We start from the raw sequence: 15,422 nt of genomic DNA on the forward strand, positions 1-15,422 counted from the left end.
ATATATTAGATACTTCTGATGGTTTTTAATACTATCTTAATAAGGACAGAATTAGTAAGTCCCAAAGTATTCATTCACCTTCTATGTGTTAAACTGCTTTCCTCTAAGGAAAATAAACTATATTGTCAAAATCGAGTTATAAATAGAGAGGTTAAAATTATGACTGAATAAACGTTATTATGATATTTGATGGGCCTATGCTCTGAAAATCTTGTCAAATTTTTCATGGGATAAATGTATGTAGGAGAGAGGCTTTTGAGATTACAGGTTGATTTTAAAATCCCTAGGAGTGCACTGGATTTAAAGAGAAAAGAAAAAAATAAAGAAATATTTTATAAGATGGTTAAGGAAATGTAAAAGAGGTAAAGATACTTTAAACAAAAATCTTTCAATCTCAATTAACATGCATAACATAAGTGAGACTGATTTTGAAAGATGTCAGACCTGCAGGGTAACATAATCTTTTTTTAAGTGCATACTCAACATGCAATTAAAATTATAGAATAGAAAAACAGAATCCACATACAGAGCAAACACTTGGAAAAATAGTCATTGATGATTTCTTTTGAAAGTTTAATATCTTACTTAAATAACAAAACAGAAATATTCAAAACCTAAGCAATTACACTGTACATGGAAGAATCACAAATGACATACTGAACTCTGCCACTGATCAACTTTGTATTATGATGAATAGTTCTTTTTTTGAGACATCAAATCTTAGCAACTTGAGTGTCTATCAGTTACCAGAGATGAAAACTGTGTTAGTAAGAAACCATCATTCTGTAGAAATGTGCATTATTTTCACAGAATGACTCTATTTTAATACATCACAGCAAAATAAAATATGCTAGATATTTTCTCCTGACATACAGATACCAGTAAATTGTTTATGCAACAACTGTTAAGGTTCTGACTATGAATTGATAAAACTTTAACATCCCTTTTACAATTACTTGTTCAACCTAATTATTTTTGCATTTTTATCTGTTAGAGATTATTTTGAGCACACTGACTAATCCATTTACAGTTCTTTAAAAATCAGAATATTAAAATGTTTTAGTTTGTTGGAGTCTACAGGAACAACTGTAATTTCCCAAAAATTCCTTAATATAGATAATATTAGAAAAACTTGAATAGATACTATTTTACTTAAAAGACATAGAACATTACAAATATACTTACCGATAATAACTTGAGTGTTGTGTTTTCATTTCCGTGAGCCAATGGGTTATGTTTTAATCTAAATGTATGCATCTTACTTATAGTTGGTACTTTATTTTGTATTCTTTTATTTTAATCAAATCATTTGAAACTAAACCAATGGACCTGAGATGATTCAATGTTAAACATTTCCAACAGAAATAATTTTGATCAAGAAAAAAGATGGAGAAAGGATCATGCATTGTGTGTTAAAAATGCAAAGAAATGCTTTCTCATTCAAAATAAAAGAAGCGGGATTGTATCATTTTTCCATAGAGAACACTGCAGTAAATAATTTAAGATTCATATGGGATGCTGAATTCCACCATGGGTTGGAGTTGAAGGAGTTTTATTATATTCTTGGAACGGATGGGGTTGTGCTATATGTATTCTATATGAAAAGTGATACATAATCCAGAAATCAAATGCTCAGAAAGAAGTTCAACTTACCGTTTAAATTCGAGATGTACTTTATTAATACTAAGAAATGAAAAGCAAGTGAGAGTTGAAAAATAAGGTAGAAAGCACCCACCTTCCACATTGTTGTCTTCTGAAAGCACATGACAAGGAGGGAGAGAAAAGGAAAAACATTCATTAAGCAGCATGCAGACTAGACCTTGCCTTTGCATGTCTTCCTCATGCAAGGCACCAAACACATCATGCAAGTGCTCCATCACTACCATTCAAAGGGGAAAACAAAATCATGGGAAGCAGGTTCCCTCCCATTGGCAGCATTTAAAGAATGAGAGACAAAATTGAAATAACCCTGCCATATCCTGAGAGAGGAGTTTTTTAAAGAGTCTTTCACTTACTGCCCTTTGCAAATATTATCCTTACATTTCTGGTGTGGTCTTTCTAGATAATTATTTTTAAAGGTATTTTTGTTTATTTGTTTTAGTTATTATAAAATATGCTATATCTAAACTCTGATTCGGACTTGGGCAAAAGAAAGCCCATTACAAATAGCCATGCCTTTTCACATCACTTTCATATTCCACTTCTATCAAATACACAATCCATTTACCATTAATAACACTTAGGTATTTCTTCGATGTTTCCTTAAAGAAACACAATGGAAATTTATGCAATTAAAATCTACAGGTTATTTGACTTAGAGCATCCATATTTTATTGCAAATGATGATAGTTTATCATAAAGTATTAAAATGCTAACTTTAAAGAATTTTAAGTAGAAAAAGCAATCATTGGAAGAAAAATTCATTTGTTAACTATACAGTACTCAGAGTTTGTGATGATTCATTCAATCTGAATGAATGTTTAGGGTGTCATATGGATGTAGTTAAGATTATGACAATATTTGGCAAAATTTCTCTAATATTTCCATATGTTTATACAATATTGATATATTTCCATATATTTAATTACACTTCCGTATGTATGCATATATACATGTATTTACAAACACATACAAACTTATGTAAGCAAATTTTGTATGTATTTCCCACATATAATCAATGTAAGTATATGCAGTCTAAACTATTGTTAGCACCTGCTAGACAATTAAAGTACTATTTGAGAAACAGATCTTGGCATCCAGGCAAGAAAAGGTGAGGGAAATTGGTTCAGAGGACTAAGGTAAGAGCAAGTTGCAGTATTCATCTGATTTTTTTTCAATAGTAAATACATCCAAGTTAACATTTGTAAGACTCACTCTTAAACTTTATTTAATTAACTATACTTTTTCAAAGTGGTCATTTGATAAAAAAGTATAAAGAACAAAACATTGGCAAGTGTAAAAACTTGAGAACCAAAACAACTATAAATGTACCTTTTTCTTTTTTAGTGACTAACGTTACTAATGAATTCAAGTCTCAACTCTGTTTAAAATACATTAGCTGGAAACTGAAAGATCAACATTGGCAGATTTACTGATATGTCTGAACATATATTAGAAAATAGTGAATAAATGAGGACAACAATATCTGTGCAAAATAATTGGTTTGCCAGAGTACACTCTAAAGTGTATTGTTTAGTTTTGGTTTCCAATTTACCAAAGAAGGAATTAGATTCAATTTGTTACTTTTCAATGGTCATTCTGACATGATATGGATACAATTATAAAGCCTTTTGTTTTATTGCCTTAAATTGGAAATCATGCTAAGATATATTTTAATATTTAGGATAGACTGATTTTATATTAACTTGTTTGAAATCTATTTCCCATTTAGGATGCATATTTTTAATAATATTATTAATGTGTAAAGTAACAAAATTGGAATTTGAGGAGAGTCAAATGCAGAGAAGGTCTACCAATTACTACGGCACTAATTAATTTCTCAAAGCCAAAGACTGGTAAATATGGTTGGAATAGAACCATACCAGAAAGGATTTTTATAAAGGGGTGTATGAATGTCTTAAGGAAGAAAAAAGAAAAAAAAGAAACTACCAAAATAAAACAGGCCCAAGGTTGAAATCAGTTTTATAAATGTGCTAAGTAAGATATTAAGAAAGGAAGTTGGACTAATAAAATCAAGGCACTAATAGAGCTCCCTGAAAGTGAGTTCTCATTTCACTGATAGCTAAGGCATAGAACTACAGATGGTGCCAGTGATCCTGCACTGCCATCCAACAATTCTCTGAGTTCTTAGTCATAAAGAGAACTAGCTTAACTAATGGGCCTCCTTGTATGCAAACGCAGGCTATATCTAATGTGTAAACAAATCCCAACTTGACCCAGCTCAAAAAAGGGGTCTCTCAGAAGACTTAAATTGAAAAAAAAATCTAAATACAAGAGTATAAGGAAGGGTACTCTATTAACTCTTATTTTAAAAAAGAATACTGGCTTGGAACAGACTTCCTTGAGTTTCCACATATTGTCATATTCAATCACAGAATAAAATAATTTACTTTGCTTGTTTCTAATTTCATTTTACCCCTTTAATAGACATTTGCTAGCTTTAGTTTATTTAAAACTTGTTAACTTAAAGATCATTACTATAAATTATAATAGAATTTAGACATAGTTATATAACTTCTTATATTCCTTGCATTTTTAACCATTTTCCAGGCCCAGGTATTTTTTCCCTTTTCTCTTTCTTTTCTACCTGGTGTTTCAATTAACAAGGAATCTTGAGTTAAAAAAGAATAGCTTTTCTTCTATCAAATTTTGCTTTCTCTTTGTAGATACTTATACATTCAAATACAATTTTGGTTTTGAGCAGCAACAGAGAGAAGTGCTAAAATTGGCATGCCACAGTGTAAAGGTAATAAAGCAGTGTATTTGCTTTAGTGTAAGGTAGAAAACAGTCCATCCCACCTTACCTGAGGGCACTGTCAAGTTAGGGAAAAACTCTTGGTTTGCAGAAAACCCTGGTTCTTAAGTGCTGGTGACCTAAGCCTGCTGTGTACATGAAGTGGTTCTCTCAGAATTCACATTACTATGATGACCATGACACCTATGAAAATCACATTTTTGTTTTCTTTTGATTATGAAAATAATGAAAACAGAATCTTGAAAAATACTTTTTAAATTTTATTTTTCTTCTAGATAACACAGGCTTCCTTCACAAAGATGGGAATCAGCTACCATAGTATCAGCCATATTGTGAGTGATGATCATATGAAGTGAATCTGCAGACTGTTAAACTCATGTTTTTAAACTATTTCAAAAGAGCATTTCCACCAAAAATTTATCTTTGGCTCCTAGTTTATAAAAATGCATAGACAAGTAACTTTAATTTGTCAGTGCTCTTTGTACATAATTTTAATTACATACTTCTAGGGAAAGAGAAAGAGGGGGAAATATTGCCCTTGTTTCAATATAAAGAAAATTAGAAATTTAACTATGACCCGTGAATAAATTAAAAATTGGAAATAAATAATTCCCTTTTGTATAATCAGTAGTTAGCTTTAGCAATATGAAAAGCTTCATCTAGATATATAACCAGTAGTCAACTTATTTGCTACATTTTCTACTAAAAGCTTGCCCAAAAATTGTCATCCCTTGAGCTTTCTTTTCTTGGGTTTCCTTCCTTCTCTGCTTCTTGCCTTTGACTTTACTCCTTCATTTTCTTACACTTTTCCTCTCCTCCATCAAAACTGTCATTACCACCACAGATGGCTTCCCACACAGATACATCCCCTCCAAGGTGATGTAAGTTGTAGTGGTACTGATACTAACTAATGGAGGGAGGAATGAAGAAAAACAACAAATTGCCTCACAACATTGAGCTTGCTAGCTTCTATCCTTGTCTTTCCATCTCCTCATACTACTTCTCAAGACTTCTCCCTCATTTGAGAATTAAATGCCAGTACAGCAAAGTCTGGTTCCCATGGTGGTACAGGATGGAGCTTTGTTTTATTCTATTTTTCTCCTTGTTTAGCAGTGAAAGCCTTTGGAAAACCTCAACAGTCTGGGCATGACTCAAGTACTGGGAAATGGAGGAAATCATTGAGGCTGAAATCATGATAGTCAGCTAAACGGAAACACTGGCCAGAACCAAGAGGAGTTTCAAACAGAAAAATTAAGCATACAGGTTCATTATGGAGGCTTAAGAAAGGAAAGAAACAGTTGGGGAAGAAGTATGGCTAGTTTCAAAAATGCTTTTTAACAGGTGATCTCAAGTGTTTTAACTCCACCCAAAAGACACTCCCATTCAGCTTGCTGAACTCCTGGTCCTAGGACAGAGGGGAGCCAACCTGAGTACCTAGTTTGTTTCTCTTTCTCTACTATTCAGGAATGAAAGGTGGTATCTTTAAACCAACTTTCAGCAAATGTTCCTGGAAACACACTTGGAACTCTAAATACATTTCTCTAGGATGATAATGAGCAACACCTCACTATACTTTTGGTACAATACATAATTCAGATATGGAATAAATGAGTCCTTTATGAACCTGTCTGAAAAGCTTAACTTGCAGCACATTGTTCTTTCCATGGAAAAATGTAATAAATAAGATGATTCATTTATTTTTTAAATACATTTTATAATATTAATATTTAATATATTTAATATTTCATAAGTTGGATACTGTTTTGTTTCAAACAGGTACCAATTTTGTCTTTAAGAAATTTGTGGGATGTAGTTCAAAATGTTCTAGAGGGAGAGAGGAACATTATATTTGGGAGATTGTCTTAGTCTTTAATGGACCGAATTGGATAAATATTATTCAAACATATTAAAATATACATTGAATGATTCACAAAATATATTGCATATATTTTCAAGTTGCCTTGTTGTCTTTTCATGAGGGACTATTTTTTTTTAATATTTATTTATTTATTTATACAAGCACTGGGTACAGTCAGAAGTGCAGGAGGGTGAGAGAATTCACCAGAGCCAGAGCGGGGAGCAGAACAGGCAGACTGATGAAGTACACTGCTGAGGGGAGCAGCGGGCGCGGCAGGAGAGGTCTGTGCACCACATGTGACTCTCGCCAGGTGGCCGGGGATGGAACCAGCGCTGCAGAGGCTGCAGGCAGCTTTGCAGCCCAGTGCTCAACTGCTGTGCCACCAGGGAGGCCCTCATGAGGGACTATTGCAAGAATTTTATTTTGCTTTATGGTCTTAATTATTCTCTACATGTAAACTTTCAAAGCTAAAATTTCTGTGTTCATTTCAGTAACCAGATTTACATTGTGACCACCACATTTAACACTGACCATAAAATCTGTGACAAGGACAGTATATGATGTCTGTGCTCATGTCACTCATTTTTATTGTTTTATTGCTTACTGATAACCAAACATCTCCTGGCATGAAATTAAAGATAACATTTTGTACCATAAACCCTGCTATCCAAGCTTAATCACTATAGAATTCTCTAAAAAAAGCTGGCTACTCAAGTAAGTAGAGCTTACTTTCTAAGAAGTTATCATATTTTAGAAAATAGCAGGAAGCATGTGAATTAGCATTGGGAAAGTAAACTTAAACACACCCCTGCCTACCTATCTGACCAAGCACCACATCTAATGGTTATGGGGATTTACCCAGTATTCATGAATGATTTTACTTATGAACAATGAATTGGAGACATCCTCTGGCTATGCACTACTAGCAGAAAATATGCCATTATGTGTCCTAGATTCGCCAGCATTCATATGGAAAATAGGAGAACTTCCACTGAAGGACACTAATGGCCCTTCCTTTGAGAGAACTAATAGGATTTGTTTGATGTATAGTTCTATCACAAATTATTTTATTACAAAGATTATTCAAATAAACTTTCAAATAATGATCACTTTCCTCATCTCTATACTTAGAATTTCAGAGCAGTTAAAATCAAAACTATTTAACTTATCTGAGATAAAGAAAACATGTTTTGTGGTTAAATTAAGGAGAAACTGCACAAAAGTATAACAAAGTCAGGCCTCCCCGTGGTGCAGTGTGTTGAACGCAGCACTGTAAAGCTGTCTTCAGCCTCTGCAGCGCCAGTTCGATTCCCGGATGGCCAGGGAGATTCCCACATGGCGTGGCAAACTTCTCCTTTCTCGCCCGCTGTTCCCCTCAGCAACGCATCTGGGTCCTTCTTCCTGTTCTGTCACTGTTCTGTCTTGGGTGAATTTTCTCATCCTCCTGCGCCTGTGGCCTGTACCCCAGTGCTTGTATAAATAATAAATGAATCTTTCGAAAAAAACTATAACAAAGTAAACAATATTATAGAAAGAAATCCCAAATTTAGTGCTTAGATTTATATAAACTGAAAAAAATGGTTCATATGACCTATCAATTACTTATACACTATTATACTTAAGGAGAAATTAAATTTTATATTAAATTGATAAATATTTCATGTTATCTTTAACTCAATAGGACCAGTTCACATGTAACAGTGTGAAAGTAAAAATTCATTAAATATTAAAAGGATATTTCAGTTAGTAAGTACTTACAGCTTTTCATTTTTTTAGTGTTTAAAACTCAAGATATTTACACATATTTTATAATTTATGGCTAATCTAATTTTAAAGTTTTACAGAAGTCACTGGAAACCATTTTAAAGGGAATGATTTTGAAATTTTTGCTAAAAGTATTGGGAGTATTTTAAAATTTACCATGAGTTTTGCAGGGTTGACTAAAATGTTACCTGTCATGAATGAAGTATTATTCATGGAGTGTCTATTCCTAGAACTGTTATCAAAATTAATCTATTTCTAAAATAGATTAATAACAGAACAAAGGAGTAAGAGGATTGTGTAGGACATTTCAACAACAGGAAGATTGTTATGAAAAGTTATTCTGCTTCTTCCAAAAGTGAGTCATTTAGTACAAACAGCACAGCACCTGAGCTTGAACCATGTTTTCAAAACAAAATTTACCAAATAACAATAATTTAATACGGTCCAATTTAATATTTGTAAGTTGGTGGTTTACCTAGAAACAGTGCTATTCTCTGCCTCCTAAATATAATGTAATAATATACAGTTAAACTCTTTAGAATTAATAATTGGAAAGCAGAAAACAGAACAAATGTAATTTTTACATAAAATTTTATAAGATGCAAACAGTACCTTATTTAAAATTTCCAAGAGAAAAGTAATAAAAAATAGTATGCTAATACTTGGTTAGTCTTATCATTTTAAATGTACTATAATAAATATTATCCTAATCTTTATAGCATCTCAGCAGTTAACTCACAGTGGTTGGATGACTTATCCAAGATACCCAAAGAGAAAGTAGAAGATTCTAAGTGTAGACAACATATATTTTAAGGGCCCCTTGTTCAGGTTTCTATAGATATTCAAAGATTGCTTTAAAAAATAGAGTTAAAATGAATATGCAAAGCTAGAGTATCTATTCCTAGAAATGTTATCAAAATTAATATATTTCTAAAATAGATTAATAACAGACAAAATGAATAAGAGGATTGTAGTTATTTCACTGATCCAGTTGCTATAAGGCAGACATATTTTAGGGAAAACATTTACATTTTCTTATGAGCACTTATGTGTTGATTTTATAAAGTCAAAGAAAAAAATTAATATGGTTTGCTTGTATTTACTGAGTAAAAATATGCCCTAACCCTTTTCTTCCCTGGACTATTAAAATACATTATTTATCAGGGAAAAAAAAAAACTCATTTAGAAAATCTTAGCCCTATTTTAGTAACAAAAAAAAAAAAAACAGGCTCAGGTTAATAAATGTGTTTACACATGGGCATTCTAAATGCCAGAAAAACAATATATTCCATAAATTTCTTGTCATCTTTAAAATTTAAAGAAAAGTGTTCATTTTGTTCACAACCCACACTGTTGCTTCCCTTTAAAATATCTGAAATGAAAAGACACTTCTTTCCTAGTTAAATATTATGGAAGGTTAGGCAATATAATATGAATTAGAATATAATATGAATATAACATGAATTATTAAGAGCATTGTCCTTTCATTTAGTTATAAAATGCAAATTTTATAAAAAATATTACATTTATTCCTTTTCCATATATGCTATAAAGTAAATCTCCTGAGAAATAATTAGCAGATTCTATTCCTTTTTTTTTTAAAGATTATTATTCATACAAGAACCGGGATACAGGCCAGATGTGCATGAAGGTGAGGTGATTCACCAGAGACAGAGCAGGAATTAGAACAGGCAGACTGGCAAATACACTGCTGAGGGGAGCAGCGAGCGAGACAGGAGAGGTCTGCCGTATCATGTGGGATTCTTGTCGGCCAGCCGGGATTGAACTGGAGCTGCAGAGGCTGCTGATAGCTTCACAGTGTGGTGCTCAACCAACTGCGCCACCAGGGAGACCCAGATTCTATTCTTTTAAAATGTGACTCAATAGACCAGTAGGAAGAAAAACTAAATGCATCTTACAAACTCATTTTCTTTTTAAAATAAAAAGTTTTATATGACAGTCTAAGAAGAAAACAATTTGTTCATAAGTACAACCCATCTTCTATCTTTGAAGATTTCATATATAGTTTTTTGAACTAATGTCTAATACTTAATTAGGTCCAAATGATCTCAAACTCATGTTGAAGAGGGAGCAAGGCACTAGGATACTATTTCCTATGTCTATCAGTGTACTGATCCATTAAAGTAAAAAATTAAAATCCACTGAAAATAAAGGTTTTAAGAGCAGTCTTTTAATTCCCTGCTTTACCTTTACCAAACTGGTCATTCACTGCTTAAGAAAACATATTGAAATATAAGGAAAAATTTCTTTTTTGGACTAATGTAGAATATCTTGAAATGTTAATTCCATCATTCAAACAGTTCATTCTATTTTTTAAAAAGTAATAATATGGATATGATATTCCCAAGTATTTTTTGACATTTGTGTAAACTACTTTCTGGTTACAGAAAGCCTTCATTCTTTTGACCCACACATCTACCCAGGTGAAGATTTAATCTTCAGAATAACCCCATTATGTTGTAATTCACTGTTTGTTGCTTTAAAATGTGTGGCAGGGCCTCCCTGGTGGCAGAGGGGCTAAAGATTCAGCACTATCAAGCTATCTCAAGCCATTGCAACATGAGTTCGAGCCCTGGTCATGTTGATAGCCCACATGGCGCAGCAGACCTCTCCTGTGTTGCCCACTGCTCCACTCAGCAGTGCATTTCAGTCAATACCTATTCTGCTCCCCACTCTGTCTCTGGTGAGTCCTCTGTCTCTGGCCCACACCCCAGTTCTCTGTATGGATAAATAAATCAATATTCAAAAAATAAAAATAAAATGCATGGCAATACAATGATATTGTAACCACTTCAATTCATAGATTCCATCATAAGCATCTATATTAGTATGTGTTTCTCTCTCTCCCCACCCCTCTCTCTCTCTCTCTCACACACACACACACACACACTTATGTAGTACTTTCTTTCATGAACAAATTCAAATTTCTCTCTTTTTTATTTGATTTAATACTTTTCCACATTAGAAAATAAGCATTTTCTAACTGCACTGTCCAATGTAGTTCCATTAAAATTAATTACAATTAAATAATATTAGTTCCTCAGTTGCATAGCTATATTCCACATTCTTAAAAGCCACTGGAGGTCACTGACTACTAGACTTGACATCACATATTATGAACATTTTCTTTACCACGGAAAATCCGACTGGGAAGCACAGTTAGGAATTTAAAACAACTACTACTTTTCTGGCAATATCGGATATTATCAAACTGTTCATGTATTCTTTATACTCTATTATTGTTCTTGAAAGGAAATAATTAAAATTCATTATTATTTTTTAAGAAAACATATATTTAAATTAGATATAGTTCTTGCATTTGTGTACTGTGGATAAATTTTAAAATAAAAATAACCAGAAAATAACCATGAAAAAATACGCTATCTTTATTATTAAATGTTCTTGAATAATTCAAACACGGAAAATTATTGTTCTTATCTTCATAAGTCCCTTCCCTTAAATCTCATAGACAATGAGAAAACACTAAATGCTTTGAATTTTAAGTAAATTAAACAAGCAATCTTCTATCTACTTACTCATAAATTTTCCATACTTTTCCCAGTATTGCCTCTTTAGGTCATTGAATATTATCAGTCATAGTCTTTAACTTTAAGTCTATGATTTTTTTTATATACTCATTTAACAAAAGTGGTTTTAAAACTAGGAAGAAGTATCCTCTATCCTACCATCTCATATGATGAATCTCTTACAATAAATTAGGCTTCACTTCCAAAAAATTAGTCCTCTCCTTGAGGTCACTGTAGGAAAATAAGCCAAACAGGCACTAACAGAATCAACATTTCTTGAAACACTAAAACATAGCAGAGGCAAAGAGAGATGCAAGGAGTGGTGCTACACTCTAGTTAATTCTATAATATAAAAGTCCTAGATCCTGCTAAGGGTCCATTACATGACAAATGCACTACTGAGTAGGTCAACAGAAACTGTAAGTAGGAAAATAGAAAAATAAGCCTGAAAGTAGAAGCATTAAGTGTGTAATACTAAAGGGGAAAAAGTAGAAAATCATCTAGGAGATGAAATGATGGACTAAAAAGTTTCACATGAAGAATAAGATAAAAATTCATACTAGATCTGCCAAGTGTATTTTCAGTATTTAATGAATACAGACACACTCCTAAAATTAAACATTGTTTTCTTTCTCATAGACGAGTGTTCTTTTTCATATTAGGCTAGTAACATTTTTAAATAGAAATGGAAATAAGGTAATGTATGAAGGGGAAAAAAAAAACAAATATTTTTAGCTTCAATATCTTAATAAACAGCATTTAATCTAGATATCCCAATAAGCTATTGTCTGGTAAGTAAATTACTTGTTGAAAGGACAGTTGCTTTCCAAACAGTACTGAGATCATCTTCCAAATTCAGTCTTATATTAATAAAGAAATCTGTCCTGTATAAAAGTAAAAAAAAGTCAAAAATTTTAATAGATTTCTGATATTATTACAATAATTGTGGGGGAAAATAGCTGTGCGATATGTAAATAAGGGTATGGCTAAAAGTTGCTAGCAAATGTAGATTTCGGCAGTGCCTCGTACCTTAGAGGTATCTAACATAAATTACTTGAAATGTGCAATGTGGCAATGTGGCAAGTAATAACCAATAGTGAAGACGTAATGGAAAAAAAGTAGAAAAGTCACTTTTGTGATAGACTGAATAGACGGTTTCATTAAGTTTTGCTTTGTTTCATCTTTTGTAATTAATATACTTCTCAGAGTAATTTAGAAACTATTCTGGAGTGATAACAGACTTGATCATATTAAATGGGTCCATTAATAAAAATTACTTTCAAGTTTGCAAATATGTATGAAAATAATCACAGAGTGAGAGGAAAAAGATTTGAAAGAATTATCAGGGTCAAAAAAACACACTGAATTTCTCAAAAACTAGAAGCCATTGGATATTATAGGCATTTCCTGACAAATGCAATACTCATTTCATTCTCTCTGAAGTGGAAATTGGAAAGGAAAATGACTTTGGATTTAAAGTACTGCTAAGCTCTGCCATCAGAAAACTATTTTAGGGATCAAGATATAGTGTTTTTAACAGTACTTTAATTTTCCCATTTGCTGAATATTCAACTTATTCCATAGAATAGCTGTTTCTCACAGCAGTATAAGAATAAAAACCACTTATTCAATAACAGATTGTAAAGTGTTTTGTGTACAGATAATACCTATTTAATGATTTTAGCCATGATTATTATGTAATTAATGCCTCTTACAATTTGCAGGTTATTTAAAAGCAGTGCCTTTTTTTTTCTTCTTTTGTTCACCTTGTAGCACTGTGCACACACAATGTAAGAGTTGCTTAAATGTTTCAGTGAGCAAGTATTTCCTATCTTAATTCCTACTTAATGTCTGTAAAACCAGCTATTGGGGTAACGATGAGTATGTTTATATTTGTAGGCCTTCTTAGTTATACATGCTCACATTAGAAGGAACTGCAACAATTGGAAATGCTTTTATTTAGGTAACATAAACCAAAGGAGTTTAGTATTAATTTCCATTAAAATATCATGGTAAGCAGTTCAAAATCCATTAGTTAGGTATTGCCTCCTACATGGATTGCTGCTTTTTCTGGAGATGTGATAATGATGAATCAATGATGAAGACAACAACAGAAAACATCCATCCATACATACACAAATTTTATTTAATTATAATGATGTGGCCAAGATGACATAAGAAAATACTACTAAAATCCAATGGGGAGGCAAATAACAACTGTTTTTATTCAGCACTCTATATAGAGTTCTTAGTTCAGAGTTTGGATCATGGTAAACACTCAATGAATAGGAGGAAATAAATGAAGAATGACTAACTGCCAGAAATCAGGTTTTTTAAGCCCAAGTTCTATGTTCTTCCCTTTATATTATGAATGTTTGGTAATTGTTTAATTAGTCAGATAGATCTTTAAGATTTCTGCAAATATATGTAGGAAGAAACTAAGTTAAATAAAAATAATTTTAACGGAGGCAGCCCCATTAAAATAATGGTTCCTATCATGGATTTTTTTTTTGAAAAAACATCTCCTATGAAATATGACCATTGTTTCCCAAATATAATCTTACGTTTCATGACATACTTAGTGAAACATCAATAATATTTAGTAAATTAAATTATTTTAATAGATTTATAATTATCAACTTACTACCATTTAATAACTTCTATGTTTTATTTATATAAATGATATATATCAAGATCACATTTATATTAAATGGAATGTGAGTTTTTGACACAGACTAGTGATATTCTAAGATCATCTAAGATGATCACAAATAAATTTTAGTTTTTCTACCAATTTTGCCTTGATAAACTTGATAAATACTAACTTCAGTGATAATAATCTCATAAATGTGATTCCCAATGGGATGCATATTGATTAGATACCTTTTCACACTGTAATTAACATGCAGACACAAATGAATCACCCATTTTATAGTCATATATAAATCAATTAAATTTTAAGTGATTTTCCTATGAAGGTATTACTATAATTTTAAATGTGAATACAACATCTTAGATATGTAATAATTACATACTTGCTTAATCTTATTTATGGATTCTGAACTTATGAGTGGATTTATCTTTTAACAAACAGTGAATGTAAAGTGCAATGAATTTAATATAAGAATCTGGCATTCTAATTTTTTTGCTAACAAAGGTTTGAGAAATGGTCCAACAAAATTTGCTAACTGCTCCCCCCAAGGGACTTCTGAAACCACATAAACCAGAATTTGCAAATAAAATGTTTAAATTTCCTCTGCATCAAATAGAGTCTTAATTTACACATAAGCTTTTTTTCACTCTACAGATGAAAAAAGTGAGAGCCAAATCTTTAAGCTATTAACACATAAGCACCTTTAGAAGTTGGCAATGCATACACTCTAAGAATATTTCTAGGTTTCGCTCAGGACTGGTGCTGTCCAACAGAAGCTTCTGTAATAAAGGAAATGTCTATAAAACATCGGCCTGAATTATGACCCTAACCTGGACAAACACGTCCAGGTTAACTTTTCCCATCAAGAATCATGTTCTCCCAAATATCCCACAGGCCTCGTTAAGATCTAAGTGAGAAGCAATTATTTCAGTGAAAATTCCTGATTGTGAAGACTTTGATAAAATAAGTTGCCTCATACTCTAACATAGATCAGTCTTACACCCAGAGGTAAAGATAAATAATGTGAATTAACACTATAGAGGCATAATGCTGCAGAGTCACTAAGAACATGTTAGAAAATAGTAAACAAGAAGTCATTTCTTAAAGTTTACTTTTTAATTCTTCCAATCACGGAGAATTTAATAAGAAACTATCTGCTTTTGT

The 15,422-nt window shown here is 32.0% G+C and overlaps 1 protein-coding gene across 31 annotated transcripts in view; it reads right to left on the reverse strand.

Moving 5' to 3' along the window:
• The window catches only part of NRXN1 (neurexin 1), a gene marked incomplete at its 5' end in the record, with an annotated part of 1,024,512 nt that overhangs the window by 922,237 nt on the left and 86,853 nt on the right, over positions 1-15,422 (reverse strand). For 20 of the 31 annotated variants that reach the window (XM_084235914.1, XM_084235913.1, XM_084235903.1 and 17 more), the window contains one exon: positions 1,736-1,753. The exons of the other annotated variants lie outside the window; for them this stretch is intronic. In XM_084235914.1, coding sequence (XP_084092040.1) covers positions 1,736-1,753 — 18 coding nt within the window. The remainder of the gene's footprint in view (positions 1-1,735; positions 1,754-15,422) is intronic. 31 annotated transcript variants of the gene reach the window in all.

This window comes from Talpa europaea, assembly GCF_964194135.1.
Source record: "Talpa europaea genome assembly, chromosome: 6".
Taxonomy (NCBI): domain Eukaryota; kingdom Metazoa; phylum Chordata; class Mammalia; order Eulipotyphla; family Talpidae; genus Talpa; species Talpa europaea.